Source organism: Dicentrarchus labrax, unplaced genomic scaffold (genome assembly GCF_905237075.1).
Source record: "Dicentrarchus labrax unplaced genomic scaffold, dlabrax2021, whole genome shotgun sequence".
In the NCBI taxonomy this organism is placed as follows: Eukaryota; Metazoa; Chordata; class Actinopteri; family Moronidae; genus Dicentrarchus; species Dicentrarchus labrax.
In genome coordinates, this window is record NW_026136718.1 from 1,783,570 (window position 1) to 1,810,427 (window position 26,858).

The 26,858-nt window shown below is 39.8% G+C and overlaps 4 protein-coding genes and 1 long non-coding RNA gene across 9 annotated transcripts in view; 1 reads left to right on the forward strand and 4 right to left on the reverse strand.

Annotated features, from left to right (window-relative positions):
* LOC127349821 (interferon-induced protein with tetratricopeptide repeats 5-like) overlaps positions 1-22,166 on the reverse strand; it is a 48,629-nt gene extending 26,463 nt beyond the window's left edge. Inside the window, exon 1 of the mRNA XM_051375775.1 lies at positions 22,147-22,166. Within this exon, the coding sequence (XP_051231735.1) occupies positions 22,147-22,154 (8 nt within the window). The 5' untranslated portion in view covers positions 22,155-22,166. The remainder of the gene's footprint in view (positions 1-22,146) is intronic.
* Positions 1-26,858, forward strand: part of LOC127349833 (uncharacterized) — an 84,674-nt gene that overhangs the window by 25,020 nt on the left and 32,796 nt on the right. The window contains exon 3 of one of the 2 annotated variants that reach the window (XR_007880422.1): positions 25,753-25,801. This is a non-coding gene — a long non-coding RNA (uncharacterized LOC127349833). Of the gene's footprint in view, positions 1-1,972; positions 2,077-25,752; positions 25,802-26,858 lie in introns of those variants that run through there. The other variant, XR_007880421.1, reaches the window with a different exon arrangement.
* Positions 1-26,858, reverse strand: part of LOC127349818 (interferon-induced protein with tetratricopeptide repeats 5-like) — a 43,737-nt gene that overhangs the window by 11,686 nt on the left and 5,193 nt on the right. The window contains exons 2-3 of one of the 4 annotated variants that reach the window (XM_051375766.1): positions 25,546-25,861; positions 17,974-18,306 (exon numbers count right to left, since the gene is read on the reverse strand). In XM_051375766.1, coding sequence (XP_051231726.1) covers positions 17,974-18,306; positions 25,546-25,861 — 649 coding nt within the window. Of the gene's footprint in view, positions 1-1,369; positions 1,727-17,910; positions 18,307-25,506; positions 25,862-26,858 lie in introns of all 4 variants that reach the window. The other 3 variants (XM_051375767.1, XM_051375769.1, XM_051375768.1) reach the window with 3 other exon arrangements.
* The window catches only part of LOC127349816 (interferon-induced protein with tetratricopeptide repeats 2-like), a 68,053-nt gene that overhangs the window by 3,669 nt on the left and 37,526 nt on the right, over positions 1-26,858 (reverse strand). The window lies entirely within an intron of this gene.
* LOC127349817 (interferon-induced protein with tetratricopeptide repeats 5-like) overlaps positions 23,930-26,858 on the reverse strand; it is a 37,045-nt gene continuing 34,116 nt past the window's right edge. Inside the window, exon 3 of the mRNA XM_051375764.1 lies at positions 23,930-24,909. Coding sequence (XP_051231724.1) covers positions 24,547-24,909 — 363 coding nt within the window. The 3' untranslated portion in view covers positions 23,930-24,546. The remainder of the gene's footprint in view (positions 24,910-26,858) is intronic.

Consider the following 26,858-nt stretch of genomic DNA (forward strand, 5'->3'; position numbering starts at 1 on the left):
GAGTCTAAGTCAGACTTTATGACGGGAGTGTGATTCATATGACGGCTCCTGATTGGTTTTGACTCTGTTGTGGGCGGTCAAAAAATAAACCCAGAATTCAGCTCATACCCACCAAAAGAATGAACAACATGAAGAAGATTCCTCAGTGTACATGATGTATATTTCATTTTATTGTACAACTCAAACACAACGTAACATAATGTATATGAATATGATCAGTTCGGTCTTGTGATAATATTCAGGTTGTGCATCAAATTAACTATTACATCACCAATCAGAGTTTTATTTTCCAAAGCTCACAACAAAGAGAAATTCCATAGAGAGTATTATGTTCTTATATAAACTTAAAATATGATACTAAAGAAAACAAACACGTCAGGAATATAGTAAATGCTATGGTTACATGAGAGTTAAGAAAAGAACATCTGATCAAAATCTATGTTAATTAATCAGGATTATTTATGACATTTGAATATATAAACAGTGGATGTTAACTCCAGCAAGGTAGAAAGTGGCGTTAGCAAACATTGTGTTAATAAACAATCTGCTCGTTCCTATGACAGTTTATGTGATTTTTTGTTTGTATGTGTAACCCTGGAGACATTCATTCCCACCAGGTAAACATTAAGACCGATCAAACTGTACCAGAGAATGAAAGTATAATAATCTACACATCTACACACAATATTTGGGTCTATCTAGGATAAGGTATTCAAATTAATATACAGGTTTCTTTTCCTTTTCCTGGGTTTAGAATCAGTGCTGTTAAAAACATTGTGGCTTTTGCAGGTTTGACAGAAACTTCTCTACTTCTCTGCACATTCTGTCTTTCTTTCTGTCTCTAATCTGAGTCAGAACTCTGATGCTTCTCTCACGAAAGGAGGACTCATGTGGTATCTCTGCTGCCCTCATGTGGTACTGTGTTGCCCTGTCGCTGTCGTTTAGATGAAAGAATAAATGGTATGCGTAGTTGGTGTAAAGCATCTGTTTGTCTGCAGGTTCCAGATCACTTTCTAGCAGTTCCTGGAATATCTGGTCAGCTTTAGCCTGGCTGTACTTTGAGTTTATGTACATCTTTGCGAGGTCTATTTTCTTCACAAGAGAAGACTGAGGGTAAAGAGAAATCACCTCCTCATGGAGACTGAGTGCTCTCTCTATTCTGCTTCTATCCATTACTTCTTGGCCAATATCCCTGAAATAAATCCATTTGTAGCAGAGTGCAACACAACTCTTCAGATAACGTACATCTGGATGTTTTTTCCAGAGCCTCCTCTGCCAAAGTAATGGCCTCATCTACAGATACATAGTTTCTGTAAACCCACAGTAATGCTTTCATACCGCTGTAGCTGCTCACAGGATTTATCAAAACCTGTCTGCCTAACTCACGTGCTTCTTCTTCAATACTTTCTCCTTTCTTACCACGTTGTTCAAGGTATTTAGCAGCGAGATACAAGTTCTCTGGATCCTGTTCCTTGGCAATTCTCAATTTCTGCAAGATGTCAGCCTCAGGCCCTTCGTTGTAAGAAGCACTCTCTAATGCTAAGACACGGCTGGTGTTCCACTCCACCATGTCCGGCTGCATCCTGATGGCTCTCTCAAAGTAATCTGCAGCCTGCAGCTTTTGGTCTGTGCTGAACTTCATCAGGGTCCAGGCTTTTTCAGCGTAGATCTCTGGATGGAGCTCGTCCTGGGATGGAGATGGATATTTTTTCATCAGGGCGTCGACCTTTGACAGGTACGCCTGACTCTCTTCTTGTTTTCCCAGGTGGTGGTGCAGCCAAGCCAGGTTCCCGTAGTTCACCACTAACCAGGGACCCTCTTCTGCTCCTCTTGTCAGGCGGAGGGCCTCTGTAGCCTGGTTGAACAAACTCTGGGAGTCTTCAGTGAACCCCAGCTTGTACTGAATGTACCCCCGCAGGTTGTAAATGTGACCCAGCCAGCTGTTTCCCTCCTCAGTGCCGATGTCCTCCAGCTTGTCTCTGACACGGAAAAGTTTGGACCTGCCAGGGTTCAGGTCCCAGGTGAAGTGGCACTGCAGGGCCTCCAGTTTGGACCAGTGTTGTTGCACCCTGAAGAGAACTGATGGATAATAAACATGTCAACTAGAGAATGCAGCTATTGAAGAAAAAAGTAGGTGTGTATGTTAGAGGTTTAAAGGCTGACGCTAAACTGCATTAATATTGCAGGACAGCTGTACTTGCAAGATCACAAAATTGGTAGAATCTATCTACTACCTGCCTTCAATCTATGTGTTACTGGACCAATCAGTGTTTTGTGTGAAGATACTCGCAGCTATGTCGTGAGCTACAGGCCTGGTTTAACGCTAGATGTGTGTGACGTGTGTGAAGTGACTGTTTGCTCAAAATGGCGGTTAGTGTAGATTCTGCTCGAATCAGTTATATCAGAACTGAATTTCTTCATTGAAAGAACAATGAAGAACGGCACTGAAGGCTTTTCTTGATGGAAAAGACTTCAGTAAGCAACGAGCGAAACGCCTTTTTCTCTTGCTATCTGCGCCAGCGGACATTGCACAGCAGAGACTGTTTGGACTTCAGAACCACAATCCTGATCAGCCCAGCTCACAGAACCGCCAGCTGACCGACGCAGCTCACCCTCTTCATCTCCATTGGACTGTCGGTAACGTACTGGGCCTATTGTTAATGTTACTGATGTGTTTTATTCAGGTTATTGTATTGTGTTGTTGATTTGATTAACTCAGGTTACTGTAGTAACTATAGTCTTTCAGTTCGTGCTAAGGTGATGTAAGTTTAATATTATGCGTTACACAGACACCGTCTTTGCATGCAACTAACTCCCTTTTAACGGCACCGTTGATCTAAGATCACACATATTTTTGGGGCTCATGGCGGTCTAGAGCCTTCCTGAGGGAAGCATCTTAAAATGTAGGTACAGTGTATGGGACCAATCACTTAATGTGTCAAACGCCTTCTCTTTGGTAATTAATACCTGCCTGCTGCTTAGTTAGTGTTTCATTGGTGAACTTCAACCAGTCAGATCAATCAACCATATAACACAGTCAATACTGCAGCTCTTGCAGGTTTGCTAGAAAATCTGTTTTCCCAATAGTAGGTTTGTATCTCTGCTGCCATCATGTGGTAGCGCAATGCCCTGTGGTGATCCTGTCAATTGAAGTTTAAATACTTTGTGTAGTTTCTGTAAAGCATCTGTTTGTTTGCTGGTTCCAGATCACTTTCTAGCAGTTCCTGGTATATCTGCTCAGCTTTAGCCTGGCTGTACTTTGATTTTGCGTATAAATTTGCAAGGTTGATTTTTTTCATTATGTGTTGGTCAATATCCCTGAAATAAATCCATTTGTAGCAGAGTGCAACACATCTCTTCAGATAACGTACATTGGGATGTTTTTCCAGAGCCTCCTCTGCCAAAAGAAGAAGAAGATATACTTTATTGATCCCCTAGGGGAAAACTGTTCTTTTCACTCTTTTTTGTATACACACACACACACACAAACACACACACAGAGGCTGAAATGCACACTACATGCACTTGTGGCACCTCTCCAGCTACACACTCTCTGTGGGACTGTGGGACTTGAATCGGCGACCCTCCGGTTCCCAAGCCAAGTCCCTACACACTGAGCTACTGCCACCCCAAACAATGGCCTCTACAGATACATAGTTTCTGTTAATTTCCAGCCAGCACATAACATGGATTATATTCTTTTAGGTGGCTCACCTTGCCTCATACCAACTCTCTCCTCCTTCCCAGTCCATTTACTCACCTGATTGCTGCAAGCAATCACAGATTGTTGTCCTCAGTGTTGCTTCGTAGTGTGAATACTTCAGCACAGTATTGTTGCTGTAGCACAAATGACTGTAAGCTATGGTTGATAATTAAGCGTTTCAAATTCCAACACTTTAAAAAATTAACTCTCCCGTATGCCTCCAGGACCCTGAGGCGTGCAGGCATGATTGTGCCTAACCCCTCCCACCCCAAACACAAACTCTTTGAAACACTTCCCTCTGGCAGGAGGCTGCAGTCCATCAGGACCAAAACCTCATGCCACAAGAACAGTTTCTTTCCGTCTGCAGCAGTTCTCATTAACAAGGCCCAGAACCCCCCACTGACACTGACTCTTAAACCTACCCTGTATACATGCATTATATTAATGCACTCCCGTTTGTTGTTTTTTTTATCTTGCACATTGTAAATATCATTCTTGTACAGCTTTAGATCTTTCTATCTTTATCTTTACCTTTATTTATCTTTAAAAAGTACTTTTTTGTGATTTTTTTATGTACCAATGCACAGAGACAAGACAATTACCATGTATGTGTAAAAACTTACATGGCAATAAACCTGATTCTGATTCTGAAAAAGTGATGTATTTTAAAATTGTAATCCTGCTGATAATCCCCATTTTTAGGGGCAGAATTTAGCTTGTACCCACCAAAAGGATGAAAACATGAAGAAGATTCCTCAGTGTACATGATGTCTATTTAATTTTATTAGTATTGTACAACTCAGACACAACGTAACATAATTTATATAAATACAATCAGTTCTGTCTTGTGATAATTTTCAGGTTATACATCAAATTAACTTTTACATCAACAATCAGATTTTAATTTTTCAAAGATCACAACAAAACAACTTCCATATAAAGTATTATGTTCTTATATAAACTTAAAATATGATACTAAAGAAAACAAACACATCAGGAATATAGTAAATGCTATGGTTACATGAGAGTTAAGAAAAGAACATCTGACCAAAACCCATGTTAATAAATCAGGATTATTTATGACATTTAAATATATAAACAATAGATGTTAACTCCAGCAAGGTAGGAAGTAGCATTAGCAAACATTGTGTCAATAAACAATCTGCAAGTTTCTTTTGCAGATTTTGTGTTTGTTTGTGTAACCGTTGAGGCATTCATTCACACCAGGTAAACCGATCAAACTGTACATACGTCTTGCTTCTTGTGTGAAGATACTCGCAGCTATGTCGTGAGCTACAGGCCTGGTTTAACGCTAGATGTGTGCTAGATTGTTTGCTCAAAATGAAAGATTCTGTAGAATCAGTTATATCAGAACTGAATTTCTTCATTGAAAGAACAATGAAGAACGACACTGAAGGCTTTTCTTGATGGAAAAGACTTCAGTAAGAGTTTGACATTATATGGTTCATTGATCTGATTGGAAGTTGAATGTTTGCTAATGATAGACAGAGGAAAGTCTCTGCCCTTTTCCAAACAGTTTCCGACAACTTCCCAAATGGTTCTGTGTAACAAACCACAAGGCGCAGTCAGGTTCAAACTGCATTTTTGGCTTAAAATGTTGAATAAAACATATAAAGTATGAAAAATGTGGAATATTTTAAGGTTTGTTGAAAAGCTGACACTAATCTGAATTGCTGGCTTTAATTTGTATAAAGAAGCAACCAAAGGAGTATTTTAGTTGGAAAAACAGAAAAGAGTGGAAGTAAATGGGAATGAAAAGTTGAATAAATATAAAGAGTGTTTATGACTTAATGAATCTTTGCTGGGTTGCTGGGTTTAATTTATGAGGAAGCAGATGAAGGTGTATTCTAGTTTGGAGACAGTCTAATTACTATGAAAGTGAAAAGATGAATAAATCTCTTATTGTGTTTAAGCTTTTAAAATTATACGTTTTGAATTTGAGTTCAAGAGTTGAATAATGCTTAAAAAAGTGAAAATGTCCTAAAATCTGTGTGTGTGTGTGTGTGTGTGTGTGTGTGTGTGTGTGTGTGTGTGTGTGTGTGTGTGTGGAAACTGCACTTATTAGCTCATTTTAATCAGTTATGTGTTTCCAACTCCATTTTAAGGTTGCCATGCTGACGACACACTTTTCATACTGCTTCTACCTCAACGATATTAACTCCTATCTCCCAAATGTTGATATCATAAGAAACAGGAGACCCTGCTGAACATAGTTTGTGACATTTGAATGTGTTGGGTCTAAAATTAGAGCACAGAAGCAGTTAATCTCTCAGGTAATCTAGCAGTCAGTGCGGCAGCTGGTTGGTGCTCCTGTGACTTGGAGGCTCATGGAGCATAAAGTGTAAATGCGTTTGCACACTAAGGGCTCTATCTTGCACTCAGCGCAATTGACTTTGTACTCTGGCGCTTGTATAATTCCTATTTTGCACTCAACGCACATTGGAATTTTCCCTCCACCGACGCACGTCCTTAAATTAGAGAATGAACTTGCGCTCCGGGGGGCGGTTCAGCGAAAAGAGGAGGCGTGTTCCAGCGCAAACGTTCCCTGGTGCTATTTTGCTGTTTCAGAAAACAATTCCACCACAGACCAGGAAAAACCTAGTCTAAAGTCAGTGGCGCTTATTCAGATGCTGTTTTAAGGGCGCAGACTTGAGGAGATGCGCCTGAGAGGCAGCAGCAACATCACCACCCGGTCAAGACGGGCATTAATACTTTGCTGCATACCGGACAGCTCCCGCTCCAGCATGTCAAACCCGGTTTGCTGCAGGAACGGGAGGTCCTCCGGCGTGTAGCGGGTCTGGATCCTCTGCTCCTTGGTGTTTGCGCCGCTCCCTCCTCAGCTGGCCTTTGCGCACTGCTCGGCCCGTGCGCACTGCTCCCGAGGCCAGGGTCTTCTTCCTGCGAAGCTGCGTTACATTGTTTTGATTTATTGTATGGCTGTGTTACATTTATTTCATGTCAATAATGTCACTACTCTGTATTTTACGGCTCTGACGAGAACGTCGGTCTCCTCGGCTGTGAACCGCTCCTGGCGTGCGCCTGGCCAATCCGCCGTTATAATAGCAATCCGCCATGGAACAAGCGCGCCTGCTTTTAAAGGGAATGTGAGATGACGCTCTGATTGGTTTGTTGCACAAAGCTACTTGCGTTTTGAGTTTGATACTTGCGCTTCAGATCGGCAAGATAGGGCCCTTTGTCTCTTAAGTCTTTATTTAAATCCGTCATCCAATAAAAATCGTTATGCACAAAAACTTTGCACACTGAGTGTAATACGCTTTATTATTCTAGTTGTTAAAATTCACAGTACGACTCGTCACGCAATGATGGTTATTTTGTCGTCTTCTCACTTGAAAGTAGAAAAAGAAAATATATTAAATAATGATGGACAAAAGTTGGTTTGTAAACACACAACTTGAGGTCATATTTATTTTTTAATTGCAACAATTTAAAATGAAAAAATAAAAACTTTGAGTGCAACAGCCTTATGTCTATTTGCTTCCATACATATCAGCAACCAGCACAAATCTTCATATGTTTTGATATAAAATGATTTATGTGGAGTGAAAATTGTGGGAGTTTTAGCTGACCGCACAGCTTCTCTGCAGGTCTGAACATTCAGAAACATGAACAGAAATAAAACAATCTCAGAAGGTCAGAAAATTGCATGAAATTTGTATAACAAGTTTGAAAGTTAAATTAACATAAGGTTTGAATGGAGTTTTTATGGGAAGAGGTTGAAGACGAGGGTTTAAAGGGTTTTCTAATTGACTTCCATTGTATCTAAGCTTTAAAGTTGAATAGTTTGAAAACCTTTAACAGGATTTAAAAGTTAAATAAAATCTAAAATGTATGAAAGATGTGAAACATTTGAAAGTTGAATGAAGTTTCGGGCTGAAAGAGTTCTGTTCATTTGTTTGAGTGGGGAAAACCTGTAATATTTCATGAAGTATAAATGTTATCAAAAATCTGAATGGATTCGATAATGTCCCGATTGAGCTGAACAGTTAGATGATTGAATGAATTGCCTATGTTTAAAAATAAGGAAGAAAAAGAAAAACTTCCAGCATGCACACCCAAACATTTAAACACATCATCAGGTTAATGCATTATGCTCTGAGTCTAATTCATAAAATCAAAATTAAACTAAAACAAAATACATGGATTTAGCATTTCTCTTCCAGGATTATATTCCTGGCAGTGTGGGAAGAAATGTTCTGAAAATAATCAATCAATAATAATTGTAAAGTAAAGGTAGAGAGATAATGCAGGTGGATCACAGACTTTCTGTCCGACAGGAAACAGCACGTGAAGCTGGGGAAAAATGTCTCTGACTCCCAGACCATCAGCACCGGATCCCCTCAGGGCTGTGTTCTTTCTCCTCAGCTCTTCTCCCTGTATACTTACAGCTGCACCTCCAGTCACCAGTCCGTCAGGCTCCTGAAGTTCGCGGATGACACCTCCCTCATTGGGCTCATCTCTGGTGGAGATGAGTCCGCCTACAGATGGGAGATTGACCATCTGGTGACCTGGTGCAGCCAGAACAACCTGGAGCTAAACGCTCTGAAAACAGTGGAGATGGTTGTAGACTTTAGGAAGAACCCAGCCCCACCCGCCGCCATCATCCTGTGTGACTCCCCAGTTGACTCTGTGGAGTCCTTCCGCTTTCTGGGGAGCTGAACATCAGCTCTGAGATACTTCCCTCTGGCAGGAGGCTGCAGTCCATCAGGACCAAAACCTCATGCCACAAGAACAGTTTCTTTCCGTCTGCAGCAGTTCTCATTAACAAGGCCCAGAACCCCCACTGACACTGACTCTTAAACCTACCCTGTATACATGCATTATATTAATGCACTCCCGTTTGTTGTTTTTTTTTATCTTGCACATTGTAAATATCATTCTTGTACAGCTTTAGATCTTTCTATCTTTATCTTTACCTTTATTTATCTTTAAAAAGTACTTTTTTGTGATTTTTTTTATGTACCAATGCACAGAGACAAGACAATTACCATGTATGTGTAAAAACTTACATGGCAATAAACCTGATTCTGATTCTGAAAAAGTGATGTATTTTAAAATTGTAATCCTGCTGATAATCCCCATTTTTAGGGGCAGAATTTAGCTTGTACCCACCAAAAGGATGAAAACATGAAGAAGATTCCTCAGTGTACATGATGTCTATTTAATTTTATTAGTATTGTACAACTCAGACACAACGTAACATAATTTATATAAATACAATCAGTTCTGTCTTGTGATAATATTCAGGTTATACATCAAATTAACTTTTACATCAACAATCAGATTTAAATTTTTCAAAGATCACAACAAAACAACTTCCATAGAGAGTATTATGTTCTTATATAAACTTAAAATATGATACTTAAGAAAACAAACACGTCAGGAATATAGTAAATGCTATGGTTACATGAGAGTTAAGAAAAGAACATCTGACCAAAACCCATGTTAATTAATCAGGATTATTTATGACATTTAAATATATAAACAATAGATGTTAACTCCAGCAAGGTAGGAAGTAGCATTAGCAAACATTGTGTCAATAAACAATCTGCAAGTTTCTTTTGCAGATTTTGTGTTTGTTTGTGTAACCGTTGAGGCATTCATTCACACCAGGTAAACCGATCAAACTGTACATACGTCTTGCGTCTTGTGTGAAGATACTCGCAGCTATGTCGTGAGCTACAGGCCTGGTTTAACGCTAGATGTGTGCTAGATTGTTTGCTCAAAATGAAAGATTCTGCTCGAATCAGTTATATCAGAACTGAATTTCTTCATTGAAAGAACAATGAAGAACGACACTGAAGGCTTTTCTTGATGGAAAAGACTTCAGTAAGAGTTTGACATTATATGGTTCATTGATCTGATTGGAAGTTGAATGTTTGCTAATGATAGACAGAGGAAAGTCTCTGCCCTTTTCCAAACAGTTTCCGACAACTTCCCAAATGGTTCTGTGTAACAAACCACAAGGCGCAGTCAGGTTCAAACTGCATTTTTGGCTTAAAATGTTGAATAAAACATATAAAGTATGAAAAATGTGGAATATTTTAAGGTTTGTTGAAAAGCTGACACTAATCTGAATTGCTGGCTTTAATTTGTATAAAGAAGCAACCAAAGGAGTATTTTAGTTGGAAAAACAGAAAAGAGTGGAAGTAAATGGGAATGAAAAGTTGAATAAATATAATAATGTTTATGACTTAATGAATCTTTGATTGAGTATGAGTTGAAGGATGCAAAATATAATGTAAGCTGCATTGCTCTACTAATGGCTGGGTGATAAACTGAGTTGCTGGGTTTAATTTATGAGGAAGCAGATGAAGGTGTATTCTAGTTGGGAGACAGTCTAATTACTATGAAAGTGAAAAGTTGAATAAATCTCATATTGTGTTTAAGCTTTTTAAAATTCTACGTTTTGAATTTGAGTTCAAGAGTTGAAAAATGCTCAAAAAAGTGAAAATGTCATAAAATATGTGTGTGTGTGTGTGTGTGTGTGTGTGTGTGTGTGTGTGTGTGTGTGTGTGTGTGTGTGTGTGTGTAAAACTGCACTTATTAGCTCATTTTAATCAGTTATGTGTTTCCAACTCCATTTTAAGGTTGCCATGCTGACGACACACTTTTCATACTGCTTCTACCTCAACGATATTAACTCCTATCTCCCAAATGTTGATATCGTAAGAAACAGGAGACCCTGCTGAACATAGTTTGTGACATTTGAATGTGTTGTGTCTAAAATTAGAGCACAGAAGCAGTTAATCTCTCAGGTAATCTAGCAGTCAGTGCGGCAGCTGGTTGGTGCTCCTGTGACTTGGAGGCTCATGGAGCATAAAGTGTAAATGCGTTTGCACACTAAGGGCTCTATCTTGCACTCAGCGCAATTGACTTTGTACACTGGCGCTTGTATAATTCCTATTTTGCACTCAACGCACATTGGAATTTTCCCTCCACTGACGCACGTCCTTAAATTAGAGAATGAATTTGCGCTCCGGGGGGCGGTTCAGCGAAAAGAGGAGGCGTGTTCCAGCGCAAACGTTCCCTGGTGCTATTTTGGTGTTTCAGAAAACAATTCCGCCACAGACCAGGAAAAACCTAGTCTAAAGTCAGTGGCGCTTGTTCAGATGCTGTTTTAAGGGCGCAGACTTGAGGAGATGCGCCTGAGAGGCAGCAGCAACATCACCACCCGGTCAGGACGGGCATTAATACTTTGCCGCATCCCGGACAGCTCCCGCTCCAGCATGTCAAACCCGGTTTGCTGCAGGAACGGGAGGTCCTCCGGCGTGTAGTGGGTCTGGATCCTCTGCACCTTGGTGTTTGCGCTGCTCCCTCCTCAGCTGGCCCTTGCGCACTGCTCGGTCCGTGCGGACTGCTCCCGAGGCCAGGGTCTTCTTCCTGCGAAGCTGCGTTACATTGTTTTGATTTATTGTATGGCTGTGTTACATTTATTTCATGTCAATAATGTCACTTCTCTGTATTTTACGGCCCTGACGAGAACGTCGGTCTCCTCGGCTGTGAACCGCTCCTGGCGTGCGCCTGGCCAATCCGCCGTTATAATAGCAATCCGCCATGGAACAAGCGCGCCTGCTTTTAAAGGGAATGTGAGATGACGCTCTGATTGGTTTGTTGCACGTTACGCCCAAATCACACCTAGCCACCGGGGGCAAGAGTCATTTATCCCGCCGGCATAATAGCAGCAGCGGCCGAGATCCGCCCACAAAGCTACTTGCGTTTTGCGTTTGATACTTGCGTTTCAGATCGGAAAGAAAGGGGCCCTTTGTCTCTTAAGTCTTTATTTAAATCCGTCATCCAATAAAAATCGTTATGCACAAAAACTTTGCACACTGAGTGTAATACGCTTTATTATTCTAGTTGTTAAAATTCACAGTACGACTCGTCACACAATGATGGTTATTTTGTCGTCTTCCCACTTGAAAGTAGAAAAAGAAACGATAAATATAAATAATGACGGACAGACGGTGCGTAAACACACAACATGAGGTCATATTTATTTTTTAATTGCTACAATTTAAAATAAAAAATAAAAACTTTGAGTGCAACCTTATGTCTCTTTGCTTCAGTACATATCAGCAACCAGCACAAATCTTCCTATGTTTTGATATAAAATGATTTATGTGGAGTGAAAATTGTGGGAGTTTTAGGTGACTGCACAGCTCCTCTGCAGGTCTGAACATTCAGAAACATGAACAGAAATAAAACAATCTCAGAAGGTCAGAAAATTGCATGAAATTTGAACTGCGATTGTATAACAAGTTTGAAAGTTAAATTAACGCAAGGTTTGAATGGAGTTTTTATGGGAAGAGGTGGAAGACGAGTGGGTTTAAAAGGTTTTCTAATTGACTTCCATTGTATCTAAGCTTTAAAGTTGAATAGTTTGAAAACCTTTAACAGGATTTAAAAGTTAAATAAAATCTAAAATGTATGAAAGATGTGAAACATTTGAAAGTTTGAATGAAGTTTCTGGCTGAAAGAGTTCTGTTCATTTGTTTGAGTGGGGAAAACCTGTAATATTTCATGAAGTATAAATGTTATCAAAAATCTGAATGGATTCGATAATGTCCCGATTGAGCTGAAATATTAGATGATTGAATGAATTGCCTATGTTTAAAAATAAGGAAGGAAAAGAGTGCCAAAAAAGAAAAACTTCCAGCATTCACACCCAAACATTTAAACACATCATCAGGTTAATGCATTATGCTCTGAGTCTAATTCATAAAATCAAAATTAAACTAAAACAAAATACATGGATTTAGCATTTCTCTTCCAGGATTATATTCCTGGCAGTGTGGGATGAAATGTTCTGAAAATAATCAATCAATAATAATTGTAAAGTAAAAGTAGAGAGATAATGCAGGTGGATCACAGACTCTGTCCGACAGGAAACAGCACGTGAAGCTGGGGAAAAATGTCTCTGACTCCCAGACCATCAGCACTGGATCCCCTCAGGGCTGTGTTCTTTCTCCTCAGCTCTTCTCCCTGTATACTAACAGCTGCACTTCCAGTCACCAGTCCGTCAGGCTCCTGAAGTTCGCGGATGACACCTCCCTCATTGGGCTCATCTCTGGTGGAGATGAGTCCGCCTACAGATGGGAGATTGACCATCTGGTGACCTGGTGCAGCCAGAACAACCTGGAGCTAAACGCTCTGAAAACAGTGGAGATGGTTGTAGACTTTAGGAAGAACCCAGCCCCACCCGCCCCCATCATCCTGTGTGACTCCCCAGTTGACTCTGTGGAGTCCTTCCGCTTTCTGGGGAGCTGAACATCAGCTCTGAGATACTTCCCTCTGGCAGGAGGCTGCGGTCCATCAGGACTAAAACATCTCGCCATAAAAACTGTTTCTTCCCGGCGGCAGCTGGCCTCCTTAACAAGGCCCGGATTACCCACTGTCATTGACTCTTATACCCACCCTGTATATAAAGTATGCATTACATTAATGCACCCACGTTCTTCTGCACAGCTTTCTCTTTCTCTTCTTATCTTTATCTATTTATTTTTTGAAAGTACTTTATTTTTCTGTGTGATTTCTGTGTGATTTGAATTTGAATAATTGTATATTTGTATATTTGTATTTGTATATGTATATATTTTTATGCACCAACTGCACCAGGTCACATTCCTCGTAGGCATAAAAACCTACTTGGCAATAAACAAATTCTGATTCTGATTCTGATAATACATTTAGTTTAAATGCCCATCGGTCTGACTGAAGAAACAGAAAGGAGAAAAGTAAGAATAAAGAAAGAAAGGAGGGAATGAAAACATGGTCATTTACTTTTATGATCTTTAATGTTGATATTTTGGGCTCTTTGACTCAGTAATAAATAAATAATACTCTTTATTTACTTTTACAATAATAAATGTAGAAGCAGTTACTCACCTCATCATTCAGCTGTTTCCTCCACTCAGTCGTTCTCTAAATATTAGTTATTTCTGCTGATTTTTACTCTTGATGCTGCTGTGGGTTCAGTGATGTCCAACTTCTGCTTCACTTTAAATGACATGATGTTGTTGAGTACGTTTAACTTGAAACTTAAAATGGAAACGAAGTTTAGATCAGGGGCATTTGAATTCAAATGCAAATTTATGAAGTCCTTAAATGTGATTTTGTGTTTTATTTGTATGTGTATCCCTGAAGGCATTTGCACACTTGAAGGATGTGCAAGGTGACGTTAAGTTAATACTTTATTGTCTTTGGCTTCACCATAAAAACACACTACAAAATTACATATAAGACAATAGTAAAAAGAGTACAATCATATGTAATTTAAATACAGTTCAATTGCTCTATTACAAAAAGTACAAAATGCTAAATTCCTCAAACATAAAACAATTGTACAAATTAGGCTGTGAGTTAAGGGAGTGGCCCTGTACGACTGACTATATGTTTATATATAGATATATATATATATCATTTAACTCTTGGGGACCAATGTTTTCTTGTAGACATTTTTGGGGCTCATGGCGGTCTAGAGCCTTCCTGAGGGAAGCATCTCAAAATGTAGGTACAGTGTATGGGACCAATCACTTAATGTGGCAAACGCCTTCTCTTTGGTAATTAATACCTGCCTGCTGCTTAGTTAGTGTTTCATTGGTGAACTTCAACCAGTCAGATCAATCAACCATATAACACAGTCAATACTGCAGCTCTTGCAGGTTTGCTAGAAAATCTGTTTTCCCAATAGTAGGTTTGTATCTCTGCTGCCATCATGTGGTACCGCAATGCCCTGTGCTGATCCTGTCAATTGAAGTTTAAATACTTTTTGTAGTTGCTGTAAAGCATCTGTTTGTTTGCTGGTTCCAGATCACTTTCTAGCAGTTCTTGGTATATCTGCTCAGCTTTAGCCTGGCTGTGTTCATTGACTTTGCGTATATATTTGCGAGGTCTATTTTCTTCACAAGAGAAGAATGAGGATAAAGAGGTGAGTGCTCTCTCTATTCTGCTTCTATCCATTACATCTTGGTCAATATTCCTGAAATAAATCCATTTGTAGCAGAGTGCAACACATCTCTTCAGATAATGTACATTTGGATGTTTTTCCAGAGCCTCCTCTGCCAAAACAATGGCCTCATCTACAGATACGTAGTTTCTGTTCATTTCCAGCCAGCACATAACAAGGATTATATTCTTTTAGGTGGCTCACCTTGCCTTATACCAACTCTCTCCTCCTTCCCAGTCCATTCACTCACCTGAAGGCTGCAAGCAATCAGAGATTGTTGTCCTCAGTTTTGCTTCGTAGTGTGAATACTTCAGCAAGGGCTGGACTGGGACAAAAAAATCGTCCCGGGCATTTTGAGCCGAGACCGGCCCACCAGGTGTTGATGGAAAGACAATGAAGCCTATGAATTAAAACAAACTTTCTTGTGACAATGCTTGTACACTGTCTTCTTGGTGTATATGTAATTGTCTAATAAACTAACTGTCGGCCGCGGGTCTCTCCTCCTCCTGCCTCCCCTTCCCATTACTATTACTAGTACCATTAGAAAAAAAAAAAAAAAAAAAAGGCCTGTCCCAAAATCACCATCGGCCCACTGGGCAAATGCCCGGTATGCCCGATGGCCAGTCCAGCGGTGACTTCAGCACAGTATTGTTGCTGTAGCAGAAATGACTGTAAGGTTGGTGGTTCAAATTCCAATTCTGGCTAGTATCACAGCCTTTACTACTGCGACTGCTAAAACTGCCACAGCTATGGTCGATAATTTAGCGTTTTAAATTCCAAAACTTTAAAAAACTCAAAATAAATAACCCGACTTTCATATGTTCTTGCATCTGAAGGTCAATAATTTGACACTATTTTTCCTAAAAGGTTTCTAATGACTATATGTGACAGTAATACTAAGTTAAAAAGGGTCATGACGGATACAGGACAGATGTCAGTGCTCTAGATACAGGGCAGAGATCAGTGCTGTAAATATGATGTTTGTACTGTCCACTTCTTTCGTATAATAGTAACAATAATTATATTATTAATATTAACTTAATCTGTAAGTTTTAGTGACATACAATAATTAAAAGCAGCAATCAGACTCTATCAGTTCTCTATATTTAAATATTTTACTGTAATCTTTTCTTTCTCATCAAAATCTCAAATACTGTACATCCCTGGAGGCATTTTGCACACTTGCAACACAGATATAAAATCGTTAGGCTGATTATTGCTCTGGATGCTGCGATCGCTGCCACAATGTCAGTGGTGTCCAATAGCTGCTTCGCTTTAAATGCCCCACTTTTAGTGGCAGGCCCACCACAACACTCCAGTTAGTTTTGAGCATTTCAAGTTCCCTTTTTAGGAAACAAAAGTAAAGCCACGTCAACCTTGACTTTCGTTTACTACAAATGAAAACTTCTGGTATTTCTGTCACATTTCCTGCCAGTACTGCAAAACTGTGTAACCACATGAATGTCTCGTATAGCAACCACCTAAACAAACAACTTAAAGACGATTTCTGTGTGTACAAAATGCATATTTAATATGATTAGTATTGTATACAACTGAGACACATCCTTAACATACTTTTTATGAATATAATCAGTTGCATGTGGAGATAATATAAAGGTTATACATCAAATGAACGATTATTTTCGAATTTCAACTCTGGCTACTATCACAGCCTTTACTACTGCGACTGCTACAACTGCCACAGCTATGGTTGATAATTAAGCGATTCAAATTCCAAAACTTTAAAAAAACTCAAACTAATAAACCCGACTTTCATATGTTCTTGCATCTGAAGGTCAATAATTTGACACTATTTTTCTTACAATGTTTCTAATGACTTTATGTGACAATAATACATATATTATATATATATATATATATATATATAACACAATATAGTTAAATAGGGTCATGACGGATACAGGACAGATGTCAGTGCTCTAGATACAGGGCAGAGGTCAGTGCTGTAAATATAGGGCAGATGTTTGTACTGTCTACTTTATTCATATAATAGTAGCAATAATTATATTATTAATATTAACTTTATTTCATAAGTTTTAGTGACATACAATAATTAAAAGCAGCAATCAGACTATATCAGTTCTCTATATTTAAATATTTTACTGTAATTTTTTCTCAATTACTGTACATCCCTGGAGGCATTTTGCACACTTGACGTTAAGTTAATACTTGTGGTCTTTGGCTTCACCACAAATACACAATACCAAATTACATATAACACAATAGTAAAAAACAAAACAAAACATTACAATTATGTAATTAAAGAAACCCTTTAAGATTACACCCCCACTAATATTGTGCTCAGATTTAACATTGTATGAAATATCATAGTTATATGTTTCACTAAAGCAAATTCCACTTTAGTATAAATATCTCGTTCTAAAACTTTAAATACTGAAGAAAAACATATAGATCTTAAGAACAGACGGCTCCCCCACTTAGAGTCTCGACTCTGGGTTCACTCCTGTTTTCCCGCCTCCAGATGAAACAGTCCACCCTCCTCTAACCTGATTTACCTTTGCTTCCCTTTGCTAGTGAGTATGTATAGATTTCTTTATCTAAATGCAACACCTCCATTCTGGGTTTAGAACCAGTGCTTTTAAAAACATTGTGGCTCTTCCAGGTTTGTCAGAAACTTCTCTATTTCTCTACACATTCGGTTCCACTTTCTGCATTTAGTGCCCCTCAGAAAAGTGATGCTGCTTTTCCGATAGTAGGTTTGTTGTGGTATCTCTGCTGCTTTCATGTGATATTGTAGTGCCTTGTTTTTATCATCTCGATTGAATAAATGGTATGCGTAGTTGTTGTAAAGCATCTGTTTGTCTGCAGGTTGTAGATCACGTTCTAGCAGTTCCTGGTATATCTGCTCAGCTTTAGCCTGGCTGTACTTTGAGTTTGCGTACATCTTTGCGAGGTCTATTTTCTTCACAAGAGAAGACTGAGGGTAAAGAGAAATCACCTCCTCATGGACCCTGAGTGCTCTCTCTATTCTGCTTCTGTCCATTACGATTTGGTCAATATCCTTGAAACAACCCCATTTGTAGCAGAGTGCAACACAGCTCTTCAGATAACGTACATCTGGATGTTGTTTCAGAGCCTCCTCTGCCAAAGTAATGGCCTCATCTACAGATACATAGTTTCTGTAAACCCACAGTAATGCTTTCATACCGCTGTAGCTGCTCACAGGATTTATCAAAACCTGTCTGCCTAACTCACGTGCTTCATCTTCAATTCTTTCTCCTTTCTTACCACGTTGTTCAAGGTACTTAGCAGCGAGATACAAGTTCTCTGGATCCTGTTCTCTGGCAATTCTCAATTTCTGCAAGATGTCAGCCTCAGGCCCTTCGTTGTAAGAAGCACTCTCTAATGCTAAGACACGGCTGGTGTTCCACTCCACCATGTCCGGCTGCATCCTGATGGCTCTCTCAAAGTAATCTGCAGCCAGCAGCTTTTGGTCTGTGCTGAACTTCATCAGGGTCCAGGCTTTTTCTGCGTAGATCTCTGGATGGAGCTCGTCCTGGGATGGAGATGGATATTTATTCATCAGGGCGTCGACCTTTGACAGGTAATCCTGACTCTCTTCTTGTTCTCCCAGGTGGTGGTGCAGCCAAGCCAGGTTCCCGTAGTTCACCATTAACCAGGGACCCTTTTCTGCTCCTCTTATCTGGCGGAGGGCCTCTGTAGCCTGGTTGAACAAACTTTGGGCGTCTTGAGTGAATCCCAGCTTGTACTGAATGTACCCCCGCAGGTTGTAAATGTGACCCAGCCAGCTGTTTCCCTCCTCGGTGCCGATGTCCTCCAGCTTGTCCCTGACACGGAAAGGTTTGGAGCTGCTGGTGTCCAGGTCCCAGGTGAAGTGGCACTCTTGTGCCTTCAGTTTGGACTCTAGTGTTTGACTCTGAGCAGAACTGATGGAGGTTGAAAATAACAAATATTAAAACACATCATCAGTAGGTTCATACAATATGCTCTGACGTATGTTATGTCTAGTTAACCACTATTTATCTAATATGCAGGAAGGAAGATATAAAGGGAGTGAGCAGTATTGGATAGACAGGAAGGAAGTCGGGAAGGAAGGAGTTATTTAATATAGAGCAAGGAAATAAAGAAGGCTGCTCCAAAGAAAAAGTATGGTTGAAGGAGAGGAAAGTTAAAAAAAGCAAGAATAAAGTAAGAAAGGAGGGAATGAAAACATCATCATTGACTTGTAGGATCCTCAATATTAATATTTTGGACTCAATAATAAAACATTAAATGAATCATAATGGTACTTTATTTATTCTTACAATATGAAATGCAGAAGCAGCCACTCACCTCATCATTTATCTGTTTCCTCCACTCAGTAGGTAGATATTAGATCGTTGCTGCGATCGCTGCCACAATGTCAGTAATGTCTAATAGCTGCTTCGCTTTAAATGCCCCACTTTTAGTGGCAGGCCCACCACAACACTCCAGTGAGTTTTCAAGTTCCCTTTCTTAGTAAACGAAGGTAAAGCCACGTTAACCTTGACTTTCGTTTACTACAAATGAAAACTTCTGGTATTTCTGTCACATTTCCTGCCAGTACTATAAAACTGTGTAACCACCTGAATGTCTCGTATAGTAACCACCAAAAACAAACAACTTAAAGACCATTTCTGCGTGTACAAAATGCATATTTAATATGATTAGTATTGTATACAACTGAAACACATGCTTAACATACTTTTTATGAATACAATCAGTTGCATGTGGAGATAATATTCAGGTTATACATCAAATTAACTATTACATCATCCACCAGAGAGTTTGATTTCCCACAGCTCCAAAGCTTACAGCAAAGCAAATGTCATATACAGAGTATTATTGGGAGTATATCTATGTTCACAGGGTCCTCAGTTCCTCAGTTCATTATTCTGTTAACACACATTAACCCTTGTACTGCGGTCAAAAGCCTCCCTCACCCTGAGAATATAGATGTATTTAGATATATTGGTCACTAGATGAAGCCAAATGAACCACTTGAGTCATCGTGGCTGACATTTCTTTAACTCTATTAATGTCTTTAACAAATGTTTCTCTGGTTTACTCATGATTTGTTTTCATTTTATTGTTCAGTTTGCCTCCATTTACTTGTACTTTCCCCTATAGACCTTCTACATGTGTCAGTGTGCTGACATTGAGAAGGAGGCCTGAATCAGAGCTTTCCAGATGCCTTTTGGTATTTGTAGTCCTCTAAGCCAGTGGTTTTCAAACTGGTGTCCAGGGACCAACAGGGGTCCTGGAGTGAGTTGCAGGGGGTCCCCAGCAGAAGGAAGAATATTAGATTTGAAGTTTTATGACATTTTCTGGAAGTTGGAACAGCGAGGGAAGACATACGACTGGAGGTTTTTATTGATTGTAATTGAAAGTGATCCTAGTTTATGGAGGCTTTATTATATTCATACCTAAAGTGAAGCAAAAGACAAAATCATGTCAAATTGGGGGGTCTGTGGTCTAATGTGAATCTATTGTGGGGGTCCCTGACATGGAAAAGGTTTGGGAAACCCAGCCCTAACCTGAACCCTGGGAACATAAGGACCCTGTATTATACTCTCATATTAACTTTAAAATATAGTAAATCAACACAACAGGAATAAAGGAAACATTTTGATTACAAGAGTTTAAAAAAAAGAACATCTGATCAAAAACATGTAATTAACTGAATGACATCATCCACAGTGGATGGTAACACTGGCAAGCAAGTAGCATCAGCAAACATTGTGTTAATAAGCAATCTGCATGTTTCTCCAACAGTTTATGTGATTTTGTGTCCTGATCAATTTGAAGTCTGATCGTGTTAACTAACAAATCAGTTTGTTTCAACAGAATCTCTATCAAAGGATTCATTTGCAAGGTGAAGTCAATCTGCCCTAAATCGGTCCAAAATTCTACGTTTTCCAATTGTGTATGTAATCAAATTAATATACAGATTTCTTTAGTTAATGCATCACCTACTGGTGTTCTGCATTTAAACCAGTGCTGTTAAAAACACTATGGCTCTTGCAGGTTTGACAGGAACTCCTCTATTTCTCTAGACATTCGGTTCCTGCTTCTGCCTTTAATCTTCTCCAGGACTTTGATGCTGTTCTTACGAAAGAAGGATTGTTGCGGTATCTCTGCCGCCTTCATGTGATATTTTATTGACCTGTTGCGATCCTGTCGATCAAAGTTTAAATACTTTGCGTAGTAATGGTAAATCATCTGTTTGACTGCAGGTTCCAGATCACGTTTTAGCTGTTCTTGGTATATCTGCTCAGCTTGAGCCTGGCCGTGACGTGACTTTGCGTATATATTTGCGAGGTCTATTTCCTTCACAAGAGAAGACTGAGGGTAAAGAGAAATCACCTCCTTAACGAGACTGATTGCTTTCTCTATCATGCTTTGATTTGGGCGACTATCCCAGGAAAAAATGATCTTCCATTTGTAGTAGATTGCAACACTTCTCTTCAGATAACGTACATCTGGATGTTTTTCCAGAGCCTCCTCTGCCAATTCAATGGCCTCATCTACAGATACATCGTTTTTGTAAACCCTTAGTACTGCTTTCATACCGCTGTAGCTGCCGACAGGGTTTCTCAAAACCTGTCTGCCTAACTCACGTGCTTCATCTTCAATACTTTCTCCTTTCTTACCAAGTTGTTCAAGGTATTTAGCAGCGAGATACAAGTTCTCTGGATCCTGTTCTCTGGCAATTCTCATTTCCTCCAAGATATCAGCCTCCAGCCCTGTGTCGCTGTGCTTAAAGGCACTCACAAATGCTAAGACACGGCTGCTTTTCCACTCCACCATGTCTGGCTGCATCCTGATGGCTCTCTCAAAGTAATCTGCAGCCAGCAGCTTTTGGTCTGTGCTGAACTTCATCAGGGTCCAGGCTTTTTCTGCGTAGATCTCTGGATGGAGCTCGTCCTGGGATGGAGATGGATATTTTTTTCATCAGGGCGTCGACCTTTGACAGGTAAGCCTGACTCTCTTCTTGTTCTCCCAGGTGGTGGTGCAGCCAAGCCAGGTTCCCGTAGTTCACCACTAACCAGGGACCCTCTTCTGCTCCTCTTGTCAGGCGGAGGGCCTCTGCAGCCTGGTTGAACAAACTCTGGGCGTCTTCAGTGAATCCCAGCTTGTACTGAATGTACCCCCGCAGGTTGTAAATGTGACCCAGCCAGCTGTTTCCCTCCTCAGTGCCGATGTCCTCCAGCTTGTCTCTGAGACAGAAAAGTTTGGACCTGCCAGGGTTCAGCTCCCAGGTGAAGTGGCACTGCAGGGCCTCCAGTTTGGCCTCCAGTGTTTGACTCTGAGCAGCACTGATGGAGGATAAAAATAACAAAGTTAAAACACATACGCAGTAATATAGTGTCCTTCATGTTGTGCTATGTTCAGGGTAATGTTCTCATTTCATGTGGAGGAAGAAGACACTCACCTCATCATCCAGCTGGTAGTTTTCTAAATATGAGCCTCTGGTTTCTGCTCTTTATATAGCTGCTGCTTTGGGTGCGGCAGTGTAAAATCACTAATGTTCAACTCCTGCAGAGCTGTAAATGATTAGATCCAATCAGGTCAGGTCGGGCACTGGATTCTGACTTTCTTTTCCCACTAATAGAAACCTACAACACCGTTTCTGTCATACTGACACAACAGATCTGCACAGAGCTCTGATTATCAGACTTTTATATTTCTACATATAAAATCTAAACTTTGTCCCTTTTATCAGCAGGTATCACACAAGTCTCAATCCTTGCAATCCCAACACGCCCTTCAAGTCTATAATAATATGATGATGTCTATTTTATAATATAACAGAACAATGTAACCTTATGAAAGAAAATGGAAATCATAATTTTTTTTGTCTTCTGCACAATACAAACTGATGTATTTAAAAATTGTAATCCTGCTAATAATCCCGATTTTTACTAAATGTAACTGTAATCTGATTATGACTTCTTCTGAAATTATTTCCGCATATATATATAATGGAATAAACTGGTTTGGGGAGTAACAGATTACATGTAACTGAGTTAATCAGGATACAAAACACTGTAATCAGCAACAGAAAAAAAGACAATCAGATTACAGTTACATTTAGTAAAAATGGGGATTATAAGCAGGGTTACAATTTTTAAATACATCAGTTTTTATTGGGCAGAAGACAAAAAAAATGTGATTTCTATTTTCCTTTATAAGGTTACACTGTTCTGTTGTCTTATAAAATACACATATTATTATTATAGACTTGAAGGGCGTGTTGGGATTACAAGGTTTGAGACTTGTGTGATACCTGCTGATAAAGGGGACAAAGTTTAGATTTTATATGTAGAAATATCAAAGTCAGATAATCAGAGCTCCGTGCAGATCTGTTGTGTCAGTATGACAGAGACGGTGCTCTAGGTTTCTATTAGTTGGAAAAGAAAGTCTGAATCCAGTGCCCGACCTGACCTGACTGGATCTGGAAGTATGATTTTTGAGTTGACCTTTTGTGATAAAGGTAATGATACAACGATAATAAAGTTAATGTTTTTAATGAGTTATGAACATTTACTGAGGTCAGTATTGTAAGATGAGATTTATTTTGTGAATTACTTTACCATGTTTATTGAATTATTGCATAAATTAATTAAGGGTAATTACATATATAAGCATATTTGTATTCTGTTCTGCAATGTAGATGAGGAACTACATAAGGTGCATGTACCTGGAAGGTTACCAATGGTTAAGATTGGCGGAGTGATATGATGTTAAGAGAGATCAGTTGTCCTACTGTTAAAAACGGACATTAAAGTGGATCGACTAACCAAGATGAAGTTGTCCCCGTGCTCTTGCTTCACCCACGACCCAGAAGGTAGTTAATCTATTGTTAACGCTAAGAGTAACCAGCGTTACAGTATCATTTATTGATGTAATTCAATAATTAGTTTGATGATAAAGTTACAATAACTTTTACCATGAAGCAACGTCTCAACTGTTTGGTAGAGGCCCATATTTCATTAGCTTTTTTATTAGTGAGGTCAATAAAGGGTTCAAGTCAAAGTTAAGTTGCAAGTGTTTTTCAAAATGTTGTAGAGTCTAAATCAGATTTATGACTGGAGTCTGATTCATATGAAGGTTCCTGAGTGGTTTTGACTCTGTTGTGGGCGGTCAAAAAATAAACCCAGAATTCAGCTCATACCCACCAAAAGGATGAACAACATGAAGAAGATTCCTCAGTGTACATGATGTATATTTCATTTTATTGTACAACTCAAACACAACGTAATATAATGTATATGAATATGATCAGTTCGGTCTTGTGATAATATTCAGGTTATGCATCAAATTAACTATTACATCACCAATCAGAGTTTTATTTTCCAAAGCTCACAACAAAGAGAAATTCCTTAGAGAGTATTATGTTCTTATATAAACTTAAAATATGATACTAAAGAAAACAAACACGTCAGGAATATAGTAAATGCTATGGTTACATGAGAGTTAAGAAAAGAACATTTGATCAAAATCTATGTTAATTAATCAGGATTATTTATGACATTTGAATATATAAATAGTGGATGTTAACTCCAGCAAGGTAGAAAGTGGCATTAGCAAACATTGTGTTAATAAACAATCTGCTCGTTCCTATGACAGTTTATGTGATTTTTTGTTTGTATGTGTAACCCTGGAGACATTCATTCCCACCAGGTAAACATTAAGACCGATCAAACTGTACCAGAGAATGAAAGTATAATAATCTACACATCTACACACAATATTTGGGTCTATCTAGGATAAGGTATTCAAATTAATATACAGGTTTCTTTTCCTTTTCCTGGGTTTAGAATCAGTGCTGTTAAAAACATTGTGGCTTTTGCAGGTTTGACAGAAACTTCTCTACTTCTCTGCACATTCTGTCTTTCTTTCTGTCTCTAATCTGAGTCAAAACTCTGATGCTTCTCTCACGAAAGGAGGACTCATGTGGTATCTCTGCTGCCCTCATGTGGTACTGTGTTGCCCTGTCGCTGTCGTTTAGATGATAGAATAAATGGTATGCGTAGTTGGTGTAAAGCATCTGTTTGTCTGCAGGTTCCAGATCACTTTCTAGCAGTTCCTGGAATATCTGGTCAGCTTTAGCCTGGCTGTACTTTGAGTTTATGTACATCTTTGCGAGGTCTATTTTCTTCACAAGAGAAGACTGAGGGTAAAGAGAAATCACCTCCTCATGGAGACTGAGTGCTCTCTCTATTCTGCTTCTATCCATTACTTCTTGGCCAATATCCCTGAAATAAATCCATTTGTAGCAGAGTGCAACACAACTCTTCAGATAACGTACATCTGGATGTTTTTCCAGAGCCTCCTCTGCCAAAGTAATGGCCTCATCTACAGATACATAGTTTCTGTAAACCCACAGTAATGCTTTCATACCGCTGTAGCTGCTCACAGGATTTATCAAAACCTGTCTGCCTAACTCACGTGCTTCTTCTTCAATACTTTCTCCTTTCTTACCACGTTGTTCAAGGTATTTAGCAGCGAGATACAAGTTCTCTGGATCCTGTTCCTTGGCAATTCTCAATTTCTGCAAGATGTCAGCCTCAGGCCCTTCGTTGTAAGAAGCACTCACTAATGCTACGACACGGCTGGTGTTCCACTCCACCATGTCCGGCTGCATCCTGATGGCTCTCTCGAAGTAATCTGCAGCCTGCCGCTTTTGGTCTGCGCTGAACTTCATCAGGGTCCAGGCTTTTTCAGCGTAGATCTCTGGATGGAGCTCGTCCTGGGATGGAGATGGATATTTTTTCATCAGGGAGTCGACCTTTGACAGGTAAGCCTGACTCTCTTCTTGTTCTCCCAGGTGGTGGTGCAGCCAAGCCAGGTTCCCGTAGTTCACCACTAACCAGGGACCCTCTTCTGCTCCTCTTGTCAGGCGGAGGGCCTCTGTAGCCTGGTTGAACAAACTCTGGGAGTCTTCAGTGAACCCCAGCTTGTACTGAATGTACCCCCGCAGGTTGTAAATGTGACCCAGCCAGCTGTTTCCCTCCTCAGTGCCGATGTCCTCCAGCTTGTCTCTGACACGGAAAAGTTTGGACCTGCCAGGGTTCAGGTCCCAGGTGAAGTGGCACTGCAGGGCCTCCAGTTTGGACTCCAGTGTTGTTGCACCCTGAACAGTACTGATAAAGAATAAACATGTCAACTAGAGAATGCAGCTATTGAAGAAAAAAGTAGGTGTGTATGTTAGAGGTTTAAAGGCTGACGCTAAACTGCATTAATATTGCAGGACAGCTGTACTTGCAAGATCACAAAATTGGTAGAATCTATCTACTACCTGCCTTCAATCTATGTGTTACTGGACCAATCAGTGTTTTGTGTGAAGGTACTCGCAGCTATGTCGTGAGCTACAGGCCTGGTTTAACGCTAGATGTGTGTGACGTGTGTGAGGTGACTGTTTGCTCAAAATGGTGGTTAGTGTAGATTCTGCTCGAATCAGTTATATCAGAACTGAATATCTTCTTTGAAAGAACAATGAAGAACGGCACTGAAGGCTTTTCTTGATGGAAAAGACTTCAGTAAGCAACGAGCGAAACGCCTTTTTCTCTTGCTATCTGCGCCAGCGGACATTGCACAGCAGAGACTGTTTGGACTTCAGAACCACAATCCTGATCAGCCCGGCTCACAGAACCGCCAGCTGACCGACGCAGCTCACCCTCTTCATCTCCATTGGACTGTCGGTAACGTACTGGGCCTATTGTTAATGTTACTGATGTGTTTTATTCAGGTTATTGTATTGTGTTGTTGATTTGATTAACTCAGGTTACTGTAGTAACTATAGTCTTTCAGTTCGTGCTAAGGTGATGTAAGTTTAATATTAAGCGTTACACAGACAACGTCTTTGCATGCAACTAACTCTCTTTTAACGGCACCGTTGATCTAAGATCACACATATTTTTGGGGCTCATGGCGGTCTAGAGCCTTCCTGAGGGAAGCATCTCAAAATGTAGGTACAGTGTATGGGACCAATCACTTAATGTGTCAAACGCCTTCTCTTTGGTAATTAATACCTGCCTGCTGCTTAGTTAGTGTTTCATTGGTGAACTTCAACCAGTCAGATCAATCAACCATATAACACAGTCAATACTGCAGCTCTTGCAGGTTTGCTAGAAAATCTGT